Here is a 27017-nt window from a genome sequence, read left to right on the forward strand (position 1 = left end):
TTACTGAAACAGAGTGCTGGCATTTGTTAAAGGCGAGTATGCAGCATCCCCCGCAGTTGACTTGCCCATACATTGAGAGACTGCACGTCTGCATCCACTGAATTGGTTGGAAGTTAAGGCAAAGCTTTGCCAAGTTATACAGATGTGGAAATCGATTAGAAACAGCCCAAAAACTCGGTTACACAGGGGCATCTGGTATACTTTAATAAAGGCAATGTATGCAGCACGTTCGTTGTCATATTTGTCCCATCCAATAATTTATTTTATTAGTACCGAGTCAAAACAAAGAAAACGTGGCTATTCGGGTCTAAAATTCCAACTGCGAAAAAGTAAGCAGCAGGTTGAAGCGAGGTGGCTGTGCTGGATCATTTTAGTACTGATTTAACTTGCAGACAGGAGTACTTATTGTCTGCGCTGACTTTCCAGTTTGGTTTCTGAAAGCTGTTTATTTTCCGTTCTGTTCAGCAGCCTCTGAAGTAGCCTTTTGTTTAATGTGTGATTCTGAAGCTAAATAGCGATCAATCGTATTTTCTCCAAAGACACATTAAGATATGGAAAACAATTACCCCAGTCTGCATGTACAGTTTCTCAGTGGTGCAATACTGCACTGCTAATAAGACTACTGCTCACCACTAACACAGATCGTATTGCACATGCAGTGTGTGGAAACGGGCGCATGATTTATACATTTAGATGATTTTAAATGGGTCGACCTTTAATTTGAGTCTCTAAATATATATTTAAAAATGACATGAGTCGTCTGAGGCTAGATATAGCGAAAGTTCACAGTAAACAACGTTGAATAAATTAATAGCTTAAATAAATCACACAGACAAACTTCAACAAAACACACACGCATGCGCATGTCTCAAAATCCAGCAAGGGGCAGAATTCGGCACGACAGCGGTACAAACCTCAGGCATCTACAGATCAGGAAGCTCTATTAGAAATGGTGTCCTGCTTTATGAAAGATGCTAGTAATGTACGTGTTTAAAAAACTAATAGCGGTAATTGTGTTCCTGTTCATTCAGGGTCGGTCATATAAACTGCAGCGTAAGGGATCAGAAAAATGCTAATGCATAAAAAAACTAGTAACAAATTAAGAGTTTTGGCAGCAAAATGCTACCAAATGTACGTTAATTTCGAGCCTTGTACAGAACACACACACAATAGGATATTAAACAAGTACGGAATGGAATATCACAGTGATGTATATCCTTAAAGATTGCTACATAGGATTTTCTTCGATAGGAATGTGTAGTATTTTGCTGCACTACTCCTATAGTAAAGCTCTGGGTTCTGTGGAGACAGTGGTTCTCAGACTGGGGGTTGGGACCCCCTGGGGGTCACAGAAAGGTTTTTAATGACCACATCTCAAGCAGACCTACCATCCGCGATGGCTGCAGTGCATTGCAGCAGCTCTTTATAGAGCGGACATGGCATTGCAAACTCTGTCAGATACGAGATTTCTTTCTGCTTTATTATTCACACATTCCATGTTCACACAATTTAGATTGAGGTATTTCTATCATTTTCTTAGTAAATGTTTTTTTTCAGACTAAAGTGCCTTTAAAAGGGGTCCCAGCTGGAGATAGTTTGAGAGCCACTGCTGTAAAAGCTTTTCAGGATGTTTTTAATCTTTGAAACAGATAAAGGGGAGCTGTTCATAGCAGCACAGATCATTCCACTCAGCCCCCCCATCCTCCCGCAGCACCATCTCCCCACAGTGCTCATAGTAAGGATTGTTGGGCTCCCCGGGGGCCCAGTTAGTGTAGTTTAGACGGGCCTTCTTATCCTTACCAGCAACCCAGTACCACTTATCATACACAACGGTTCTGTGCAGTCCGATCCAGAATCGCGACGCAGTGCTGTTCCTGACGAGCTCCGACACTCTGTTCTGTGCAGCCAGGCTTGTGAGGCTCACTAGGTCAGTGTAGCGATCCTTGCAGTACTGCCAAGCCTCCGGCCAGACCATACTGTGAGAGATCAGGTGGAGCTCCTCGGGGAGTGGACTGCCTGCTGATGATAGTAATAATAATAATAATAAAAATAATAATAATAATAATAATAATAATAATAATAATAATTATTTACTTTAATATGCTTTTATGTGTGTGACTCTCATGTGCTATTCATGTGCCAGTCATGAGTGTTGGTTTAATGTTTGCAGTAATATTTAAAATGTGCTTCTACAGCTGCCATCAGCCTGCACTTCTTTATGACAGCACTGTGGTTCAGATTATCCATGAGCCAGACTGCACTTGCATCTCACATGCGACAATGTAACCTGTACACACTGCAGCATAGCCTACTGATGAGAAAATCATTCGAGTGCAGAGTGACATTGTCAGGCAGTAGATTTTGTTTAAAAATACATATTCTTTGTACTGTACAATATAATGTAACTCTGTACATTAGGATTCCAAGCCAAAAAACAGTCTTCAGCTCTCCTAGTGTTGTTGCTGAATAGTTGCACACACTCTTCCTCAGCTTATATAGCTCTAGTGCAGGGGTGTCCAATCACAGTGCTGGGCCATTCCAATCCAGCTTTAACAGGTGAAATGAGATCAGTAACTACTTCAGGGACTGGATGCAGCTTTAATTGGATCACATGACACATGAGGTGGGCTTTCAATCACAATGAACAGAAAAGTCTACAGTGAGTGGTTTAGATCAGGGCTTCTCAAACTCGGTCCTGGGGACCCCCTGTGTCTGCTGGTTTTCATTCCAACTGAGCTCTAAATTACTTAACTAGACCCTTAATTGAACTAATAATTTGCTTAATTAGACCTTTTTACTTGTTTTCAACTCTTGAACATTTGCAGTTCAAGTTACTTATCAAATGTTACAGCTAACTTGAAATACGCAACTGTTCAAGAGCTGAAAACATGTAAAAAGCTCCAATTAAGCACATTATCAGTTCAATTAAGGGTCTAGTTAAGTTATTGAGATCTCGGTTGGAATGAAAACCAGCAGACACAGGGGGGTCTAGTGGTTCATGTGACACATGAGATTGCCATTCTACTGTGGTTTGTGAATCACACTGAAGTGATTACACTGCATACCTTGAGAGACCGGAGTGGAAGGGGGGCTTGTGGGGTCTGAATCTGTAAAGAAAACACACAACAACAAGATTTAGTGTTTCCTGTTTCAAGTGTATTGTTCAAATGCATTTCAATGAAACTGTGTCTCTGCTGCTGTCTCCACCAGGGCAATGCTGACAATGACATGGTTGATTGTTTTCAAATTAATATAATAAATAGACAGTAAGAATGTATATCACAGCACACGTCTCTCCTGGGTATAACAATGAGGGGTAGCTGCTCCCTCTCACTCTCTTAATGACTGGGCTGGATTCTGGTTCTTCAGATCTCTAGGCTACACCCTGCCCTGCTCTGGAGGTCAGACAGCTACTGTAGGATCAGATGGACTGAGCCTCTGAGTCCCTGCTCACAGACTGGGGTGCAAACACTGAGCTGAATAATTAAATAAACCCCATGTCAAACAATAAGACCCCACGTAGTCTGTAATGTGCAGCACAGAAGAGTTGACACAGCCATTAAATAAACCCCATGTCAAACAATAAGATCCCACGTAGTCTGTAATGTGCAGCACAGAAGAGTTCACACAGCCATTAAATAAACCCCATGTAAAACAATAAGACCCCACGTAGTGTGTAATGTGCAGCACAGAAGAGTTCACACAGCCATTAAATAAACCCCATGTAAAACAATAAGACCCACGTAGTGTGTAATGTGCAGCACAGAAGAGTTCACACAGCCATTAAATAAACCCCATGTAAAACAATAAGACCCACGTAGTCTGTAATGTGCAGCACATTACAGACCACACAGCCATTAAATAAACCCCATGTAAAACAATAAGACCCACGTAGTCTGTAATGTGCAGCACAGAAGAGTTCACACAGCCATTAAATAAACCCCATGTAAAACAATAAGACCCCACGTAGTCTGTAATGTGCAGCACAGAAGAGATCACACAGCCATTAAATAAACCCCATGTCAAACAATAAGACCCACGTAGTCTGTAATGTGCAGCACAGAAGAGTTCACACAGCCATTAAATAAACCCCATGTCAAACAATAAGACCCCACATAGTCTGTAATGTGCAGCACAGAAGAGATCACACAGCCATTAAATAAACCCCATGTCAAACAATAAGACCCCACGTAGTCTGTAATGTGCAGCACAGAAGAGATCACACAGCCATTTAATAAACCCCATGTAAAACAATAAGACCCCACATAGTGTGTAATGTGCAGCACAGAAGAGATCACACAGCCATTAAATAAACCCCATGTCAAACAATAAGACCCACGTAGTCTGTAATGTGCAGCACAGAAGAGATCACACAGCCATTAAATAAACCCCATGTCAAACAATAAGACCCACGTAGTCTGTAATGTGCTGCACAGAAGAGATCACACAGCCATTAAATAAACCCCATGTCAAAAAATAAGACCCCACGTAGTCTGTAATGTGCAGCACAGAAGAGATCACACAGCCATTAAATAAACCCCATGTCAAACAATAAGACCCACGTAGTCTGTAATGTGCAGCACAGAAGAGTTCACACAGCCATTAAATAAACCCCATGTCAAACAATAAGACCCACGTAGTCTGTAATGTGCAGCACAGAAGAGTTCACACAGCCATTAAATAAACCCCATGTCAAAAAAAAAGACCCCACGTAGTCTGTAATGTGCAGCACAGAAGAGATCACACAGCCATTAAATAAACCCCATGTCAAAAAATAAGACCCCACGTAGTCTGTAATGTGCAGCACAGAACGTGAGTTAAGTGCAGGGCTCAGGTGGGGTGCTGGTACCTAGAACACAAGAAGCAGACGTGTAGAGGTAGATTTTCAAAGATGAACTCTTGTATTTAGATGTTTAGATGAGTGTCTAATGTTTGGGCAATTTTCAACAGTATTCAAGATGTTTCCATCAGGCACCATTTGAATGCTTGCATGCTAGTTTAGACCTCATTACCATTCCTTTGTGTGGATTTCAATGCACTGACACGTCTACAGTGAGCGGTTTAGATCAGGGCTTCTCTAACTCGGTCCTGTGTCTGCTGGTTTTCATTCCAACCAAGCTCTCAATTACTTAACTATACCATTAATTAAACTGATAATTTGCTTAATTAGACATTTTTACTTGTTTTCAGCTCTTAAACAGTTGCAGTTCAAGTTACTTATCAAATGTTATAGCTAACTTGAAATATGCAACTGTTCAAGAGCTGAAAACAAGTAAAAAGGTCTAATTAAGCAAATTATCAGTTCAGTTAAGGGTCTAGTTAAGTAATTGAGAGCTCGGTTGGAATGAAAACCAGCAGACACAGGGGGGGTCTAGTGGTTCACATGACACATGAGAGAGACATTCTACTGTGGTTTGTGAATCACACTGAAGTGATTACACTGCATACCTTGAGAGACCGCAGTGGAAGGGGGGCTTGTGGGGTCTGAATCTGAAAAGAAAACACACAACAAGAAGATTTAGTGTTTCCTGTTTCAAGTGTATTATTCAAATGCATTTCAATGAAACTGTGTCTATGCTGCTGTCTCCACCAGGACAATAAATAAATACTAATAAATTCAAACAATAAGTAATTTATTACAAAGCCACATTCAAACTGAACTAATACACTCCTTACCTTTAGAGGCTGGAGTTGAGAGAAGGCTTGAGAGGTTTGGATTTGCAGGAGTAAAAAATACATCATTTGCCTTTTTACATTATTGTTTAAATATATTTGAGTGACATTGTGTGTGGTGCTGTCCTCAGCAGGGCAATGGTGAACTCACTGTTAAATTAGTGAGGTTGATAAGAACACTGAGATTCATTTATAACTCATGGTGTGGGCTGTCAATCACACTAAACAAACTGCCTTCTTCAAACTGCATTTACCTTGAGAGACCGGAGTGGAAGGGGGGCTCGAGGATTCTGCTTCTGTAACAAGAAAAAGAAAAAAAAAGAAAGTTTATAATAAAGCCAGATTCCTGCAGTGGGTTGTGAATCCACTGAAGTGATTACACTGCATACCTTGAGAGACCGGAGTGGAAGGGGGGCTTGTGGTGTCTGAATCTGTAAAGAAAACATACAACAAGAAGATTTAGTGTTTCCTGTTTCAAGTGTATTGTTCAAATGCATTTCAATGAAACTGTGTCTATGCTGCTGTCTCCACCAGGGCAATGCTGACAATGACATGGTTTATTGTTTTCAAATTAATATAATAAATAGACAGTAAGAATGTATATCACAGCACACGTCTCTCCTGGGTATAACAATGAGGGGTAGCTGCTCCCTCTCACACTCTTAATGACCGGGCTGGATTCTGGTTCTTCAGATCTCTAGGCTACACCCTGCCCTGCTCTGGAGGTCAGACAGCTACTGTAGGATCAGATGGACTGAGCCTCTGAGTCCCTGCTCACAGACTGGGGTGCAAACACTGAGCTGAATAATTAAATAAACTCCATGTAAAACAATAAGACCCACGTAGTCTGTAATGTGCAGCACAGAAGAGTTCACACAGCCATTAAATAAACCCCACGTCAAACAATAAGACCCACGTAGTGTGTAATGTGCAGCACAGAAGAGTTCACACAGCCATTAAATAAACCCCACGTCAAACAATAAGACCCACGTAGTGTGTAATGTGCAGCACAGAAGAGTTCACACAGCCATTAAATGAACCCCATGTAAAACAATAAGACCCCACGTAGTGTGTAATGTGCAGCACAGAAGAGTTCACACAGCCATTAAATAAACCCCATGTCAAACAATAAGACCCACGTAGTCTGTAATGTGCAGCACAGAAGAGTTCACACAGCCATTAAATAAACCCCATGTAAAACAATAAGACCCACGTCGTCTGTAATGTGCAGCACAGAAGAGTTCACACAGCCATTAAATAAACCCCATGTAAAACAATAAGACCCACGTAGTCTGTAATGTGCAGCACAGAAGAGTTCACACAGCCATTAAATAAACCCCATGTAAAACAATAAGACCCCACGTAGTGTGTAATGTGCAGCACAGAAGAGTTCACACAGCCATTAAATAAACCCCATGTCAAACAATAAGACCCACGTAGTCTGTAATGTGCAGCACAGAAGAGATCACACAGCCATTAAATAAACCCCATGTAAAACAATAAGACCCCACGTAGTCTGTAATGTGCAGCACAGAATGTGAGTTAAGTTCAGGGCTCAGGTGGGGTGCTGGTACCTAGAACACAAGAAGCAGACGTGTAGAGGTAGACTTTCAGAGATGAACTCTTGTATTTAGATGTTTAGATGAGTGTCTAATGTTGGGGCAATTTTCAACAGTATTCAAGATGTTTCCATCAGGCACCATTTGAATGCTTGCATGACAGTTTAGACCTCATTACCATTCCTTTGTGTGGATTTCAATGCACTGACACGTCTACAGTGAGCGGTTTAGATCAGGGCTTCTCAAACTCGGTCCTGGGTCTGCTGGTTTTCATTCCAACCGAGCTCTCAATTACTTAACTATACCATTAATTGAACTGATAATTTGCTTAATTAGACCTTTTTACTTGTTTTCAGCTCTTAAACAGTTGCAGTTCAAGTTACTTATCAAATGTTACAGCTAACTTGAAATATGCAACTGTTCAAGAGCTGAAAACAAGTAAAAAGGTCTAATTAAGCAAATTATCAGTTCATTTAAGGGTCTAGTTAAGTAATTGAGAGCTCGGTTGGAATGAAAACCAGCAGACACAGGGGGGTCTAGTGGTTCATGTGACACATGAGATTGCCATTCTACTGTGGTTTGTGAATCACACTGAAGTGATTACACTGCATACCTTGAGAGACCGGAGTGGAAGGGGGGCTTGTGGGGTCTGAATCTGTAAAGAAAACACACAACAAGATTATTTAGTGTTTCCTGTTTCAAGTGTATTGTTCAAATGCATTTCAATGAAACTGTGTCTATGCTGCTGTCTCCACCAGGGCAATGCTGACAATGACATGGTTGATTGTTTTCAAATAAATATAATGAATAGACAGTAAGAATGTGTATCACAGCACACGTCTCTCCTGGGTATAACAATGAGGGGTAGCTGCTCCCTCTCACACTCTTAATGACCGGGCTGGATTCTGGTTCTTCAGATCTCTAGGCTACACCCTGCCCTGCTCTGGAGGTCAGACAGCTACTGTAGGATCAGATGGACTGAGCCTCTGAGTCCCTGCTCACAGACTGGGGTACAAACACTGAGCTGAATAATTAAATAAACCCCATGTCAAACAATAAGACCCCACGTAGTCTGTAATGTGCAGCACAGAACAGGAGCAGCGTTCCCTTTTTAGATTCTGAGAAATGTGCCGTTTTAACTGAGAAAGGATGAATTATCAGTGAGGAACCTTCGACGACGCACTAACCCTTTGAATGTATTAATTTTGTTGCATTATACAATTTTGAAATATAATTTAATTTTAAAAAACTGCCTTGGTTTAATATTGCTAATTACAGCTTTATTAAAACACAGGTAGCATAGAAAGAAATAAAGTAAACAATCATTAAACATGCAATTCATTTTCCTTCCATACTTCAGGAAAGAGCCGCCTTGAACGCAATGTCTTAGATCTCAGTTTTCAGCATAGTGAATGCAGTGTCTTAGATCTCAGTTTTCAGTATAGTGAATGCAGTGTCTTAGATCTCAGTTTTCAGCATAGTGAATGTAGTGTCTTAGATCTCAGTTTTCATTATACTGAATGCAGTGTCTTAGATCTCAGTTTTCAATATACTGAATGCAGTGTCTTAGACCTCAGTTTTCAGTATAGTGAATGCAGTGTCTTAGATCTCAGTTTTCAGCATACTGAATGCAGTGTCTTAGATCTCATCTTTCAGCATACTGAATGCAATGTCTTAGACCTCAGTTTTCAGTATACTGAATGCAGTGTCTTAGATCTCAGTTTTCAGCATACTGAATGCAGTGTCTTAGACCTCAGTTTTCAGCATAGTGAATGCAGTGTCTTAGACCTCAGTTTTCAGCATAGTGAATGCAGTGTCTTAGACCTCAGTTTTCAGCATAGTGAATGCAGTGTCTTAGATCTCAGTTTTCAGCATAGTGAATGCAGTGTCTTAGATCTCAGTGTTCAGCATAGTGAATGCAGTGTCTTAGATCTCAGTGTTCAGCATAGTGAATGCAGTGTCTTAGATCTCAGTTTTCAGCATACTGAATGCAGTGTCTTAGATCTCATCTTTCAGCATACTGAATGCAATGTCTTAGACCTCAGTTTTCAGTATAGTGAATGCAGTGTCTTAGATCTCAGTTTTCAGCATACTGAATGCAGTGTCTTAGATCTCAGTTTTCAGCATAGTGAATGCAGTGTCTTAGACCTCAGTTTTCAGCATAGTGAATACAGTGTCTTAGATCTCAGTGTTCAGCATAGTGAATGCAGTGTCTTAGACCTCAGTTTTCAGTATAGTGAATGCAGTGTCTTAGATCTCAGTTTTCAGCATAGTGAATGCAGTGTCTTAGATCTCAGTGTTCAGCATAGTGAATGCAGTGTCTTAGATCTCAGTTTTCAATATACTGAATGCAGTGTCTTAGATCTCAGTTTTCAGTATAGTGAATGCAGTGTCTTAGATCTCAGTTTTCAGTATAGTGAATGCAGTGTCTTAGATCTCAGTTTTCAGTATAGTGAATACAGTGTCTTAGATCTCAGTTTTCAGCATAGTGAATGCAGTGTCTTAGATCTCAGTTTTCAGCATAGTGAATGCAGTGTCTTAGATCTCTGTGTTCAGTATACTGAATGCAGTGTCTTAGATCTCAGTGTTCAGCATAGTGAATGCAGTGTCTTAGATCTCAGTTTTCAGTATAGTGAATGCAGTGTCTTAGATCTCAGTTTTCAGTATAGTGAATGCAGTGTCTTAGATCTCAGTTTTCAGCATAGTGAATGCAGTGTCTTAGATCTCAGTTTTCAGTATAGTGAATGCAGTGTCTTAGATCTCAGTTTTCAGCATAGTGAATACAGTGTCTTAGACCTCAGTTTTCAGTATAGTGAATACAGTGTCTTAGATCTCAGTTTTCAGCATAGTGAATGCAGTGTCTTAGATCTCAGTGTTCAGCATAGTGAATGCAGTGTCTTAGATCTCAGTTTTCAATATACTGAATGCAGTGTCTTAGATCTCAGTTTTCAGTATAGTGAATGCAGTGTCTTAGATCTCAGTTTTCAGTATAGTGAATGCAGTGTCTTAGATCTCAGTTTTCAGTATAGTGAATACAGTGTCTTAGATCTCAGTTTTCAGCATAGTGAATGCAGTGTCTTAGATCTCAGTGTTCAGCATAGTGAATGCAGTGTTTTAGATCTCAGTTTTCAGCATAGTGAATGCAGTGTCTTAGATCTCAGTGTTCAGCATAGTGAATGCAGTGTCTTAGATCTCAGTTTTCAGCATAGTGAATGCAGTGTCTTAGACCTCAGTTTTCAGCATAGTGAATGCAGTGTCTTAGACCTCAGTTTTCAGCATAGTGAATGCAGTGTCTTAGATCTCAGTTTTCAGCATAGTGAATGCAGTGTCTTAGACCTCAGTTTTCAGCATAGTGAATGCAGTGTCTTAGACCTCAGTTTTCAGTATAGTTAATGCAGTGTCTTAGACCTCAGTTTTCAGCATAGTGAATGCAGTGTCTTAGACCTCAGTTTTCAGCATAGTGAATGCAGTGTCTTAGATCTCAGTGTTCAGCATAGTGAATGCAGTGTCTTAGACCTCAGTTTTCAGTATAGTGAATGCAGTGTCTTAGACCTCAGTTTTCAGCATAGTGAATGCAGTGTCTTAGATCTCAGTTTTCAGTATAGTTAATGCAGTGTCTTAGACCTCAGTTTTCAGCATAGTGAATGCAGTGTCTTAGATCTCAGTTTTCAGTATAGTGAATGCAGTGTCTTAGACCTCAGTTTTCAGTATAGTGAATGCAGTGTCTTAGATCTCAGTGTTCAGCATAGTGAATGCAGTGTTTTAGATCTCAGTTTTCAGTATAGTGAATGCAGTGTCTTAGACCTCAGTTTTCAGCATAGTGAATGCAGTGTCTTAGACCTCAGTTTTCAGTATAGTGAATGCAGTGTCTTAGACCTCAGTTTTCAGTATAGTGAATGCAGTGTCTTAGATCTCAGTTTTCAGCATAGTGAATATAGTGTCTTAGATCTCAGTTTTCATTATACTGAATGCAGTGTCTTAGATCTCAGTTTTCAATATACTGAATGCAGTGTCTTAGACCTCAGTTTTCAGTATAGTGAATGCAGTGTCTTAGATCTCAGTTTTCAGCATACTGAATGCAGTGTCTTAGATCTCATCTTTCAGCATACTGAATGCAATGTCTTAGACCTCAGTTTTCAGTATACTGAATGCAGTGTCTTAGACCTCAGTTTTCAGCATAGTGAATGCAGTGTCTTAGACCTCAGTTTTCAGCATAGTGAATGCAGTGTCTTAGACCTCAGTTTTCAGCATACTGAATGCAGTGTCTTAGATCTCATCTTTCAGCATACTGAATGCAATGTCTTAGACCTCAGTTTTCAGCATAGTGAATGCAGTGTCTTAGACCTCAGTTTTCAGCATAGTGAATGCAGTGTCTTAGACCTCAGTTTTCAGCATACTGAATGCAGTGTCTTAGACCTCAGTTTTCAGCATAGTGAATGCAGTGTCTTAGACCTCAGTTTTCAGTATAGTGAATGCAGTGTCTTAGATCTCAGTTTTCAGTATAGTGAATGCAGTGTCTTAGACCTCAGTTTTCAGCATAGTGAATGCAGTGTCTTAGACCTCAGTTTTCAGTATAGTGAATGCAGTGTCTTAGATCTCAGTTTTCAGTATAGTGAATGCAGTGTCTTAGATCTCAGTTTTCAGTATAGTGAATGCATGCTTTGCCATTGTTGCCATCTTATTTGCTTTCTTGTTCTCTCTAGATGTTTATGACTGGCAATATGATCTTTTAATGGTATTGACTCATACATGATCAACTACAGCAAAACTTATTATTATTTGTTTATTTAGCAGACGCTTTTATCCAAGGCGACTTAGAGACTAGGGTGTGTGAACTATGCATCAGCTGCAGAGTCACTTACAACTACGTCTCACCCGAGAGACGGAGCACAAGGAGGTTAAATGACTTGCTTAGGGTCACACAATGAGTCAGTGGCTGAGGTGGGATTTGAACCGGGGACCTCCTAGTTACAAGCCTGTTTCTTTAACCACTGGACCACACAGCCTCCTGAAAATACACTTACCTGTGTATTATCAACTCAAATATTGTGATTTAGATTTTTACCAGTTTCTAAACGCTTGATATGATGGTATTTCTGAAATGTTTGTTTTTTAAAAGGGAAATAAAACAAAACCTGTGAAAGTATGAGTATTGTAATTCTTTATTTATGCTTTTTATGTTGACTATTTATACTTCTAAATAATGCAGTAAGATTGTGCTTCAAAAACGTTTTCAATTATACGATGAGTTTAAAACTACGATGTTCCTAAGCAGCACCGAGCAGCCCTCTCCAGAGGCAGAATCTCCAGATGCCTGCGCCGCCCGCACTGCACTACTGGATTCACTGGAGCCCGAGCGAGCTCTGTACGAATGTGACGTGCATTTTAACAGGGAAATCAGAGAATCGTCTGCAAGACGCACAGAAATATGCTTATGTTAATGCTTTGCACGAATGCTCTCAAAATGAGATGTTGGAGTCTCGAGGGAGGCTGATATGTGATAACTTGTAAAAGTTAATAAACTGAGTGGAAGGTTGTTGCCAGTTATTGTGAAAAATGTGCGCATTTTACCCTTACAGGGAACGCTGAATGTGAGTTAAGTGCAGGGCTCAGGTGAGGTGCTGCTACCTAGAACACAAGAAGCAGACGTGTAGAAGTAGACTTTCAGAGATGAACACTTGTGTTTAGATGTTTAGATGAGTGTCTAATGTTAGGGCAGTTTTCAACAGTATAAACAGTGTTACCTGTAGACAGATTATTTGTACTGGACAATATAATGTAACTCTATACATTAGGATTCCAAACCGAAAGACAACCGTCGGCTCTCCTAGTGTTGTTGCTGAATAGTTGCACACAGCTCTCCTACAGCTTATATAGCTCTAGTGGATCACATGACACGTGAGGTGGGCTGTCAATCACACTGAACAGACTGCCATCTTCAAACTGCACTTACCTTGAGAGAGCGGAGTGGAAGGGGGCCTCGAGGATTCTGCTTCTTTAAAAAGAAAGAGAGAAAAAAGAAAGTTTATAACAAAGCCAGATTCCTGCTGTGGTTCTGAATCCACTGAAGTGATTACACTGCATACCTTGAGAGACCGGAGTGGAAGGGGGGCTTGTGGGGTCTGAATCTGTAAAGAAAACACACAACAAGAAGATTTAGTGTTTCCTGTTTCAAGTGTATTGTTCAAATGCATTTAAATGAAACTGTGTCTATGCTGCTGTCTCCACCAGGACAATAAATAAATACTAATACAATCAAACAATAAGTCATTTATTACAAAGCCACATTCAAACTGAACTAATACACTCCTTACCTTTAGAGGCTGGAGTTGAGAGAAGGCTTGAGAGGATTGGATTTGCAGGAGTAAAAATACATCATTTGCCTTTCTACATTATTGTTTAAATATATTTGAGCGACACTGTGTGTGTGTATGTGTGTGTCTTGGTGTGTGTGTGTCTTGGTGTGTGTGTGTGTCAGTGTGTGTGTGTGTGTGTCTGTGTGTGTGTGTGTGTGTCTGTGTCTCTGTGTGTGTGTATGTGTGTCTGTGTGTCAGTGTGTGTGTGTGGTGCTGTCCTCACCAGGGCAATGGTGAACTCACTGTTAAATTAGTGAGGTTGATAAGAGCACTGAGATTCATTTATAACTCATGGTGTGGGCTGTCAATCACACTGAACAAACTGCCATCTTCAAACTGCACTTACCTTGAGAGACCGGAGTGGAAGGGGGGCTCGAGGATTCTGCTTCTGTAACAAGAAAGAGAGAAAAAGAAAGTTTATAACAAAGCCAGATTCCTGCAGTGGTTCTGAATCCACTGAAGTGATTACACTGCATACCTTGAGAGACCAGAGTGGAAGGGGGGCTTGTGGGGTCTGAATCTGAAAAGAAAAACACACAACAAGAAGATTTAGTGTTTCCTGTTTCAAGTGTATTGTTCAAATGCATTTAAATGAAACTGTCTCTGCTGCTGTCTCCACCAGGGCAATGCTGACAATGACATGGTTTATTGTTTTCAAATAAATATAATAAATAGACAGTAAGAATGTATATCACAGCACACGTCTCTCCTGGGTATAACAATGAGGGGTAGCTGCTCCCTCTCACACTCTTAATGACCGGGCTGGATTCTGGTTCTTCAGATCTCTAGGCTACACCCTGTCCTGCTCTGGAGGTCAGACAGCTACTGTAGGATCAGATGGACTGAGCCTCTGACTCCCTGCTCACAGACTGGGGTACAAACACTGAGCTGAACAAGAGCACAGACTGAACAGGGAGCCTTCAATCACAGCAGAACAAGGGGTACTGATAGCTGCAATCCACATCACCCCATTACCTCTGGAAGGATATTGGCCATCCCATCAGCCTGAGCAGGGAGCCTGTGATTGATTCTCAAAGTGGAAACTGCTAGATTTGTCACAACCAGGACCTATTGAAGAGATCTAATCATGCTTCCCTCTTTCCACCTGAAGATTTACACTGAATTAAATGAGAACACAGTCTGAACAGGCTCCTCACCCTCACAGCAGAAGAAGGATTTCTGATAATTGCAGCCAGTGTCATTCCATTCACCAGTCTTACTCATCAACACACAGTTCTCATCCCCTCCCCTATTGTCTGGTTCCCCTTTGCTCCAGCTGTGAAATGTGTAGTTATCCCCCTGGTGTGACCACTTCCAGGGCTCATTGAACAGGCCTATCCAGAAGGGCTTGCCCTGCGCTTTCTTCACTATTTCTTCATTTTCACTGGCGTTCTTTATACTGACGAGGTCGGTGTGGTGTTCTCTACAGTACTGCTGAGCTTCAGTCCAAGTTTTCAGTTCTTCAATCAGGGTGTATCTCTCAGTGATGTTGCTGGTCTCTGTAAACACAAACAGCAGATCAAAATCAATGTCAGCTGTGGAGGTGCGCTGGCTCTCCTGTTGTATAATGATTGAACCCGAGTCACACCCGGCTCAGCTATCAAGGTCCTGAAAAGCAGCATCTCTAGCAGTGCATGGGAGTCTCTTTAGTTTATGTCTGAAAAGTATTTAATAGCAAAGTGGGGGATGGGGGAGTCTATTTAATGATTTAGGAATAGACTGTTCTTTTTCAATTCATTCATATTTTCCTCACAGTCGATGCACAATCAATATGAAGCAAACAGTATCATTATGACCCCCCCCCCCCCCCTGTACTGTACTTTCCTGTACTGGCTGCTATTTGTCTGTTTTGAAGTCAGCCTGTTCCAATGACAGTTTCAACATTCTAAACTCTGAGGGCATCGACTGTATGATAATGAGCACTCTACCAGGAACCTAATTGGTTGAGGCAGAGTTCAGGTGGCTGTGGTATTAATTATTTATATTATTATACATGGTGAACAATAATTTCCTATAATCGTTGCTATTGTACAGTCTTATTGTACACAGTGGTGGCGCGAGACCCGTGTGTCATAAGATTGCCTGTGTATGATAAGCGGGATGATAAAACTGCTGACCTCAATCTCTAAAAACAAACTCTACCACCAGTGCATGATCACAACAACACTGTTTAGAAGAGAAAGAAAAGTTACATTTGACACGAGCAACGAGACTGGCTCATCACTGTGGAGGCTGTACCTCATGAAACATGGCATTTATGTAGCCTAGTGTTGGTTAGGGAAGCACCTGCCAACCGAGCACCTGCTGTGCTATCAGGTGTGTATGAAAGTCTGTCAGATCCTTTGCTCACGGTGACTGAAACTAACTTGCAACAGGGAGATGCAGCTTTTATATATTTCAGAATACCTGTCAGACCTCATTTGCATAAGAAACGAATCAGTCATGTGAGGTTCAGCCCACTACACATAATACAGCAAAGCTACAACCCTCTTTATCACCTTTTATTCAAATACAAATAGTTATTTAACTGCTAAACATATTTCTTCTACATGTCTAATAAGGGCCACATATTTAAGACGAGGATTTTGCTGTCTGGAATATAAACAATCTAAACAAAACAATAAGAACATTTCTTTGAATACACATTTTCTTAAGTTTCTTATGAAAGAAAAAAAATCATAAGAAAATGTGTTGTGAATAACAAATCTTAACATTTTCTTAATAACAAACTTAGAAAAATGCTGGATTTAAGAAGATGTTTCTTCTTTTGAACGTTTCAAGATTATGGCCCCTGTGCAGTATCCAGGGGACCTGGCTCATCCCCCAATCCAGTCAGCTGTTTCATTAACAAAGGAATTGAATCTCAACTCACCGCTGTAACACATGAAATAGTTTCCCTGACTGCAGAGTGAATCCTCCCACTGTCCCTCTGAATTGACTGTAGCACAGAAGAGGTATGGTTCCCAGTTAGAGTAGATGACATCACCACCACTGGACCACTGCCAGTTCTCTTTGTCATGATACAGCCCGATCCAATACCAGTTACTAACTGAAGATATAAGACCTATAAACTCATTAAACCTGGCCTGGTCTTGAATGCTGGGCAGGTCTCTGCCTTGGTTTCTGCAGTAGCTCTGAGCTTCCTGCCATGTCTTCCCAGTTCCTCCATAGAAACACTGACCAGAGGAGCCGCCTGGGGAGAGGGGACAGCACAATAAATAAAGATGAGTGAAAACGTGTTCTTCACAGAAAAGATTTCCACTGGAAATGGAACCAACAGTCACAGAATACTGGTCCTGTAAGAATGTGGGATACTAGTAGAAGTGTATGGTGATAATAAATATACTAACAACTTGCTTGTGGTTTGTACTGTAACACGAGTATCATTCTGGCATGAGTGACGAAGGTCATGGAAACACCAGGTAGCCAAATAAATTGTTGTGAGAAAAACTCAATTCACTGTCAATCAATGTTAATGTTGTTTTAGAATGTGTAAAGGAACATGTCTTGTTATTATAGGATATTGCACAGCACAGCACAATACCTTCAAGCCTAAGGAAATATAACTGGGTTTTTTTACCCTTTTAACCCCATTTAGACCCTCTGTGATTGATTCTCAAAGTGGAAACTGGAAGATTTGTCACCACCAGGAACTACTGGAGATCTAATCATGCTTCCCTCTTTGAACCTGAAGGTTTACACTGAATTAAATGAGAACACAGTCTGAACAGGGTCCTCACCCTCACAGCAGAAGAAGGAGTTCTGATCGTTGCAATCATAGTCAATCCATCCTCCACTCTTACTCATCAACACACAGTTCTGATCGCCTCCCCTATTGTCTGGTTGCCCATTGTCCCAGTTGTGAAATGTGTAGCTATCCCCCTGGTGTGACCACTTCCAGGGCTCATTGAACAGGCCTATCCAGAAGGGCTTGCCCTGCGCTTTCTTCACTAGGTCTTCATTTTCACTGGCGTTCTTTATACTGACGAGGTCGGTGTGGTGTTCTCTACAGTACTGCTGAGCTTCAGTCCAGGTTTTCAGTTCTTCAATCAGGGTGTATCTCTCAGTTATGTTGCTGGTCTCTGTAAACAAAAACAAACAGCAGCTGAGAGGCTGGGGGGGGGGGGAGCTGGCTCTGAACCCAAAACAAACTGTGTTTTCATCAATCCTACAATTTATCACAAAGTGCATCCTGTCTACAGTCAGGTACATCTGTGTGTTATTTAAAAATAAGGGGCAACATTCTCTAATTGGCTAATTTACTCCTGTTTCGGTGTTCTCAGTTTGGTATTGTAGATCACATTGCAGACCAATTGGTATTCTCAGTAATAAGTTTAAGTCTGTGAATGTGTAGACACTGGCTATCACTAATTAATCAATGTAATTTACTCAGTATGAAAATACAGAGACACGGGTTATTACTAATTAATCAATGTAATTTACTCAGTATGCAAACGCAGAGACACGGGTTATCACCGTGTGTAATCTACTCAAAGTGTGCCCAACACAGGAGACAGTGATTGGCACCTCCACTTCAAACAGTGTCTCAGCTCTGATATGACTAGCCAATCAGAAACGCTCTCTGGCCTCCCTTTGTTCTGAAAGTCCAAGTCAAAGTTGTCCCTTCAGAATGGCTGCAAAGCTGTGGAGTTGATGTACCACGTCTCTGGTTCCCTTACGACGTCGTGCTTTACCTGAAACTGAACTATACCAACGGGAAGTACATGCAAGTATCAAGCTAATGGTTATCAGGGTATGAGATATGTAGTAAAATTACTATCGAAAATAAAATCATACACAAACAGACACATACACGCACAGACACACAGACAGGACACAGACACAGAGACACACACACACAGACAGACAGACAGACACAGAGACAGACAGACAAACAGAGACACAGTCAGATTACAGACAGTCAGACACACACAGACAGGACACAAAGACAGACAGACAGACACACACAGGCAGGACACACACAGACAGACGCACACACACACACAGGACACAGACACACACACACAGAGATGATCGAAAGGCAAAGTCAATCTACTGCTGACAATGTGAGAAGAATCCAAAGATGCGATTGCATCCAGATTTGCCACTATGCTGCTGTTGGGGGCGACAGGCCCTCAAAGATGCTGAAATCCAAAAGGACACGGTCCAGAAGAAAAACTCTAAGGGCTTTATGTATGATTGATTTTTCAACCTGAACTGAGAACTAATGGTTTACACCAAGTCCACAAGTTAGCGTCAACTATCAGCAAGTTTGAACATCACCACTGAGGGACACATCAGTCATATCCAGGATATTATCGTCGATTGGGAACTGACAAGTGATCTGCATGAGGCCAGACCGCTCTCTCACACTTGTAGACACAGTACAGGAGTGGACCAGGAAAAACATTGAGAAACTGTGCGCTGCCTTAACAGGGAAATGCTTCAAGTATGGTGATCCCTGCACAGCCCTGCACACAGCCTGTCTGAGACAATATGAGAAGGATGAGGACCCGGTGATCCATGCACAGCCCTGCACACAGCCTGTCTCAGACAATGTAAGAAGGATGAGGACCCGAGAGACTTCTACAAGGAACTGAAACTCCTTTACTATGCAGGTGAAGCACATCCAGGGGACAATATAGACAAGAGCGTCAAGCTGCTGTTCATACGTAACCTGTCTGCAGAGGTCAGAGCTGCCATGAGCGCAGTGGAAATGCAGACAACTCAATGCCCACCATCCTGGAAGCTAAAGGAGAATATGGTGAAATATACAGATACCCGGCCCAATACCAGCAGCACTCGGGTACTAGGAGATGAAGAAGAGCCTGACTTTCCTGGATCTGAAAGAAATGAACTGCCACAGAACACCCAGAGAAGATTTCAACCTTCACACAGCAAACCCCAGCCCAGAGGGGAAGGTAAACCTGACAGCCCTACACCTCACCAGAGGGGGGAAACACAGTGTTATAGATCCATCCATCTATCACTAACGAAATGTAGGTATCTTTTGGAATTTCCTCTGAAACACACCAAACACATCTGATAACTGTATGTTTTTGTATCCTTTCAAGGGCAACTTGTATTCAGGGTTTTGACTGAAAATATTTGCAAGCTGAAATAGTTTTTGAGATATTAGCAGCTGTAGGAGTGGGTGGATTTGCAAACTCATACAAGCTCCCCTCACAGGGATGCTTAATAATTATAATAACTAAAATAAATGAATAATCAATTGCAATATAGCAACAATTATGTCTTTACCTTTGTAGCACATGAAGGCTTCCTGAAGGTGGCAGGGTAAATCAGTCCACTTTCCGTCTGAATTGACTGAAGCACAGAAGAGGTCTGCCCTCCAGTTGGAGTAGATGACATCATCGCTGTTAGACCACTGCCAGTTCTGTGTGTCATCACGATACAGCCCGATCCAGGAACCCCAGAGAGAAGCTCCTGTAATATTTAAGAGCTGCTTTGCATCTTCCTGGCTGCGCACAGTGGCCAGGTCTGTGTGATTCTCCCTACAGTACCTCTGAGCTTCAGACCAGCTCTTCACAGTTTTCACAAACACGTGTTTTCTGATCTGGTTGTACGCAGGCACACAAAACCCTGATAAAGAAAAAACAACATGATTAACACTAGAACGAGCAAGGCGGTCATTTTGATCGTTTTTTGGATTTTAATTTAAATATTAAGATACGGAGCTGTGCTTTCCTGACTTTTCCTAAATATATGTACTAATTACCTTGACAAAGAAAGAATCGCGTCGCTCCAAAAATTAGTGAGATAAAATACTGTCATACCTATTCCGACCAGGAGCAGTCAAATTGACCGCTACATAGAAAACCTATTATAACAATGAGGTGTTGCGGTATTATTTGTATTTATCAGTCAGGACTTGCAGACATGTATTGAAGTTTGATTATATCAGTCTGCATTCCTCAAGTGAGCGGTCTGTTGACATTTCTATTGTTTCAATGAACCTCCTGATAGCCCATCAATCAGCCTTGACAGCTCACTGTGGTAGGCTGTGTGCGGAGCGGAGCGAGCCCATTGTATATGGAGCAGGGGAGCGGAGCGGACATTTCCAGCCTGCTCTTCCACAGCACTAACAACTGAGCATGGTTTGATTTTACATGTTCTGCCAGGGAGTTTGCACAGAGAATTAAAGAAAAAAGAAGCAGTCACTATACAGTATTTTCCATCATGCCTGTGCATGACAACCATTCATTTTCCAGTTTCAAACCAAAATTTCATCTTAAGTGGACAAGCGGTTCGCTACACATTTGTAACAATGTAGGTGTGACAGACAGACAGACAGACAGCCTTCATATACCTCCCACAGTACCGATCAGTAGCTTGTGCTGAGCTGAGCAGATATAACTGCAGCCAGGTCTGCTCTGTAGAAGTGGAGCAGTGCAGTAAACACACAGACACCCAGGAATCACATGTTAGTTTCACAGTGAACGTGATTGAGGGACACTGCAGCTTTAAGAACTGCATTAACTTTTCTGAGAGAGAATGTGGAAAATATCAAAGCAAATAGTGAGAAATAAAGGAAACCCACCTGCAAGCAGAAGGATGAGCAGCCCCCTCTCCCCCATCACAGCAGACTGCATTAGAAAGAGAAGATTTTCTATTAATCACATTCATAGAGGGAAAGCTTCAAATATAATAAACAGCAAAACAAAATAAAAAGCAGAATACTCAATCACATTGGAACCTCAACAGAAATGTTGTTGTTATTAGTAGTAGTAGTCCTATTTGATGACCAACAGGAGGACTATTTCAGCTTTCACTCAGCACATGGTGTTCCAGGTGGTCTTCCATCCAAGTACTAACCAAGCCCAACCTTGCTTAGCTTCTGAAATCAGCCGAGATGAGGCTTACTCAAGATGGTACAGCTGATATAATAGCTGATGAAAAAAACGCTAATCAGCATCCCCTAATCTAAAAGGCGGTGCTAACACAAACTCCCCATTAACTATCTAACAAATAGTACAGGGTTCTCCTCGTTGCGGAGTGGAGGGGGGTCGAGGAGAAATCAGAGATCCTGCTCAGGTTCTTCTCGAGGGGAGGCTGAGGAGGGTCCAGCAACTTTGTTTCAATCAGCAGGACCGGCTCTCCAGTCCTAAGGACCCCCTCGAGATACCTGTTTGAGGGCCCTGAGGGGGAGATGACTCAGAGGTGTGCGGTGCCGGCGTGGATGGGTTTGCACTCTGCTTCAGCTTGGGGCACCTCTTATTTTGGTGCCCCAGCTCTCTGCAGTGGTAGCACCGCACCTCCTCCGAGGAGAAAAAAATCACACAGTTGGCCTCCACGGTTTCCATCCCTGCCAGGGGGATGGTAACTTGACGTCAGAAGGACAGGACGTGGCGGAGGGGCTGGTCTTTGCACCCTAGGGGGATGGGGTGGATCGCTGTTTTCAGCTCCCCTAGGGCCTGAAGATGGGGCTTCAGAAGTTCATCCTTTAAGAAAGGTGGGACGTTAGAAAGGACGACCCTGCTGCCCAACACCTCCATGAGTTCTATGAAGATGTACATCCCCCCAACTGCGAGACCCCTCTCAACCCGCAGTGTGTGTCGCCACAATAGTTGACGGTCTGACCACCTTGGCCATGGCCATGGATGGGAAAATGTTAATTTGCATATAAAGAATTATATTATATTAAGTTTTAGGCTACCAATAATCAGTATAATAATTTGAATTAATAGTAGAACATGCTAAACTGTAAAATTCTGCCAATCTCACTGTTGGGTAGATTGTCTATGGAAGGTTCCCAGCCCAGAATAAAAAAGGAGACTCTAAACTAGGAGGGCTATCCTTGCCTGTTATATATTATTTGGCTGCAAGGATATATTCGGCAATATCGGATTTTCAAAAATGTTAATGCCGGTTGTGCGCACATGAAACCATTTGGAAAACAATCTGACAATTCAGATCTCCTAACTGGTCCCATAGAAAAGTGTTTAAAAAAAGAAAAACAAATAAAAACAGTTATTAAATACACTAAATGTCTGGTATAATGTTTAAAACAACGTTAGGATTAGACAAGGATTATTTAAAAGCGGAGAACAAAGATATATCTTCCACAAAAAGAGAGGCAACTAACAAGGCCCTGAAGTAACATGTCCACTGTAATGAGAACATCCTTCCTGCTTTCCATCATCGGTGTGTTATTGATTGATCATAATACTATTACTAATAATAATAATAATAACGGTCATCATAATCTGTGTTAGATAGCGTCTTTCATTATAAGGATCCTAAAGCTCTTTACAATTAAAAAGCCATAAAAAAAGACCATGTAGGTCACAAATAAAAACTAAAGCTTAAAGAAATCTGATAACAACCAAACACGTGTGCCCTTTTACATACAATATAGTATCCCAAAGCTCTTTTACAACAACAACTATAAAGACCATACAGACATCACAGAAACAAGAAACAAGCAAATAAAATTAAAAAAAAGAAAAAAACACATTAAAATCTGACACGTCACAATTAAATATATGCAATACACAAAATATACGCAATAAAATAAAGAACAGAAGGCTTTATATTATAGCCTAGTAAAAACGAGTGTGCAGTGTCTTCGTATACACACAGATAGGATATTAAATAACTTCTGCTGTATTATAAGCTTTCACAATTATTTTCAGCAAATCGAGAGATCTTGCTGGGAACGCAGGACCGATGAGGGAGGCAGTGCCTGTTGTGGAGCAAATGCTGTTTTTCATCGAGTCTGTCACATAGTGTTTAGTTTGTCAGTTTTGGAAGAAAAAAACAAGGTCAGCTGTTATGCTATTATTCACTTAGTTTACTTTAGAAATGCATTAAATTAATCAAAACATGTTATTATTATATGATAACATTCTTTAAAATATGCATTCGCCCTTTAAAAAACAGTTGTCACATGAATTTCAGTTTACGGTGCCGCTTATCAATTTCAGTGCAAGACTCCAGTGACTGTTTAGCCAGAGAGCATGCGCAGACGCATAAAAGGAAAAGTCGCGTCAGGAACATTAAAGGATTAAGTATTGGGGAGAAATCAAATAGGCTATTCAAGACAAATAACAATGAAGATGGACAGTGGAAAATGCTGTTTCAGCAAAAATAGTGGGTGGACTGAGTCCACCCTTCCAAAAAAGTGAGTGGACTGCATCCACCCGCGTCCAGCCCCCAGTCTAACACTGTGCGCAGCACACCCACGTCCAGCCCCCAGTCTAACACTGTGCGCAGCACACCCGCGTCCAGCCCCCAGTCTAACACTGTGCGCACCACGAGTGAACGGCCAGCCTTTTACCATCGCTGCTATCAGGTTGCGCTCTGCAGTAGAATCACAGTGCCACCTTGTGGCTGAAATAAATCAATGCACCAAGGCGCGTTTCAAATAAAGTTCTGTCTCCTGTGTGTCAGTGAGTTGTCCATCACCCTTCCACAAACTGTTTGAATTGGAGGAGCTCTGAAAAAGTGCCAGCAGTAGTAGTAGTAATATTAGTAGAGCTTCAGCTTCATTTGGATGATCGCCTTTACCTGGTTTTAATTTCCCGTTCCTCTCCAGTTTATCTGAGATACGAATGTACCAGCTTTACATCATTTTTTAAAAACATATGCTAACCACTGCTTAGATGAATGATAACTTTTTGACGTCACTACTGTGGTATTATGGCTTTTTTTCGACTGGCTCAGGATGGAAATATAGCCTTGCGTTTCTTAAATAATGTGCTATGATTTGTGTGTATAGTTCACAGCGTTAGACTCCTACAGAAAACAGTGAGTGGACTGTAAAGTACGAAGCAGGATACGCATCCCAAGGACCCGCTCATCCAGGTGACAAAGTCCTATTTTGTCAACAAAATTAATCAATTTTAAAAATGCAAGCTATATCTGATCCAATACACCAACATGGAACAATCTGAACAATAACGATTACTATGCAACTGTTTAAACGTTAAAAAAATCTATTATTTTACATAGTATTTGGTTTGGTAAGTATGTCATACAAGTTAAATGTAAAGTGAGAGCAGATGTAAGCAGATTTCTTGCGAACCTCTTACTGTTAAACACAACTCCCCTAAATCCTGCTATGCAAATCACAAATACTAAAAAAAAATCTTAGTAATAGGCCTGTTGTATAAAATTGATAACTTTATCTGTGCCTTACAAAACATACAAGAAGCATATGATTGTGTCACTATCGTCTTACCGACAGGAACAAAATAATCTTCTATACTCCTCCTCTTCATCGTATATTTATGGTCATAACAGTTCAATATTCTAACGTTCATAAAATACACGATGGCGGTTTTACGGTTGTTGACGAAGATAAAAAATGGACTGTTCTATTTCTTATTGGCGCCGTCCACCCTTGAAAAAAAGTGAGTGGACGGCGTTCACCTGCGTTCACCTGCGTTCACCCTCGAGTCTAACCCTGCTAGTTCAGTAGCATTGAGGACTCTGTTTGTGAACTGCGGCTTTAATGACGCTTTCAACACCGCTCCATCCTTGCACAGCTACAGACTGCGCGAGTTCCTGCCAGAAATCAAATCTCCCTGATTTATTAACCTGAATACTGAATATGAATTATATAAAAATGTAATTAAATAAAAGATTAGATGACCTAACTAAATAAAATACTATTCGCTCTGTTATCTGCATAACAATATGATTCCACACTGAGCCAAGCTGATTGAGACACGAGATCAAGCTTTGTAAAGATCCAGTCAGATCATTACTGTGGTAATAATTGTAAGTGTTTTTACACATGACTTTCCTGGTTTGGTTTCTCCTATCGTTTAGCGGACTGTCTCGTATGAATTGTTTGAATTTCACATTTATTAGGACATGTCAATACTTTACAATGCTTTCGTATTTAAAATGGCAAATATGATTTTAAAGAGTAGGGGGTTACTTAACTCGTTGAGTTTGAGTTTTTTAAAGACGAGTCGAGTTTGTAATAGGCGTTGTTCAAGTCTAACTCCACGGTTTTGCAGCTCCAGAACACCGCTGCTAAGCTGCTATCATGCCGCCCGCACTGTGACAATCAGGCGCTTTACACATCGGTCACTAACTCCATGAAAATTAAACTCTTAAAAAACGTTTGCCTGCAACAGACATTCATATATTAATATATCGAATCCACTCCCGGTGAATCACTTTTACTCGGAATACATGTTTTAACCAAACGCGATGGCAATAGACAGAATAGTGCGATTTTTCATTACGATTTTTTAAAAACAAAAATCAATGAATAAAATATAAAATACTATATGAAGTACATCCCCCACCATAAATAACTTCAAATTGCATGGATTTTCCGTGCTGCCTTCTGTATGAGTCCTGACAAAGTGAACACGCCCCTCACTGTTTTCTGTAGGAGTCTAATGCTGGTTGTTATGAGATGGAAATTAAAACGTACATGTACTATTGCATGAAGCAAACAATACTATATGGAATACACATCATCAATTAGACTGATTTCGTTTCACTGTGTTTGCATAAAGACCCAATATTGCACTTTGAAGCATTGAAAGCATCTGATTTGAATGTTTTCTTGGCAGGTTTGAGTAGGGTAAGCAAGGCTATGCAAAGCACAGCTCATCCCATCGACCAAATGATTTTTATGCTGCTACAGATTGAATTGAATATATTTCTACAGTTTATATATTTTTTGAAGAATTCCTGCTCAAATGACTCCCGCATTTAACCCATCAAAACAGACTTAAACAGAATAAGGCTGTATAAGAAAAACATATGCATCAAAAACAATACAAAATAAAAATATTAAAAAGCAATACATCTCAATATAATGATAATAGTAATAATAATATTTTTGTTGAGTTTATTTCCTATAGAGTAGAAAACTCCTTCTGCAAGAAGCAGCTATAAATGTAAGATGTTCAACGTGGGCTATTGAGGAAACTGCCTCCTTAAAATCTATATTTAAAACCTATTGAGACTTTAACATATAAACATGCTGCTGTTTTTAATGGATGTTAGTAATCTACATACAGACAAACACATCTAGATAATGTTTTTGGAAAGTCTTACCTTAGATACAAAGCAGTGCCAAAGTGTTCTCCCTGGTCTGAAACGCGCTGACACTGTGACGCTCAGCTTAGACATGCTGTGATATACTGAGCATGATGGGCGGAGACAAACAGCACAGCCAGTGACGTCATTCAGTAAGCAGTGATAGTCACGCCCATTTAAAAAATGTACACGTTTTATACATTATATATATATATATATATATATATATATATATATATATATATATATATATATATATATTTACTATCCCTGCTTCAATAGATTATAAAATGGCACACAGCATGATTCTGACAACAATGTAGATATGAAATAGAAATGTGAAACTATCTAAGGAACAAACAAAATGATAATCTGCAAAAAATAAAGCCTCTGAGTTTAT

At 40.8% G+C, this 27017-nt stretch overlaps 1 protein-coding gene and 1 long non-coding RNA gene across 2 annotated transcripts; both read right to left on the minus strand.

Moving 5' to 3' along the window:
* Window positions 1-1977: 1977 nt before the first annotated feature.
* Window positions 1978-5971, minus strand: LOC117965816 (uncharacterized). The gene is made up of 3 exons (XR_009320408.1): window positions 5928-5971; window positions 5449-5490; window positions 1978-2019 (listed from the first exon to the last, which is right to left on the minus strand). It is a non-coding gene; the product is annotated as an uncharacterized LOC117965816 (long non-coding RNA).
* A 1250-nt stretch (window positions 5972-7221) lies between these two features.
* On the minus strand, window positions 7222-21912 carry LOC131725018 (macrophage mannose receptor 1-like). Its single transcript, XM_059018346.1, has 7 exons — window positions 21735-21912; window positions 21150-21218; window positions 19850-20191; window positions 17329-17670; window positions 16461-16781; window positions 14746-15087; window positions 7222-7247 (listed from the first exon to the last, which is right to left on the minus strand). The coding sequence occupies exons 1-7, from the start codon at window positions 21910-21912 to the stop codon at window positions 7222-7224; spliced, it is 1620 nt and encodes a 539-aa protein (XP_058874329.1).
* Window positions 21913-27017: the final 5105 nt, after the last annotated feature.

The sequence above is a fragment of the Acipenser ruthenus genome, chromosome 59 (assembly GCF_902713425.1).
Source record: "Acipenser ruthenus chromosome 59, fAciRut3.2 maternal haplotype, whole genome shotgun sequence".
Lineage (NCBI taxonomy): Eukaryota > Metazoa > Chordata > Actinopteri > Acipenseriformes > Acipenseridae > Acipenser > Acipenser ruthenus.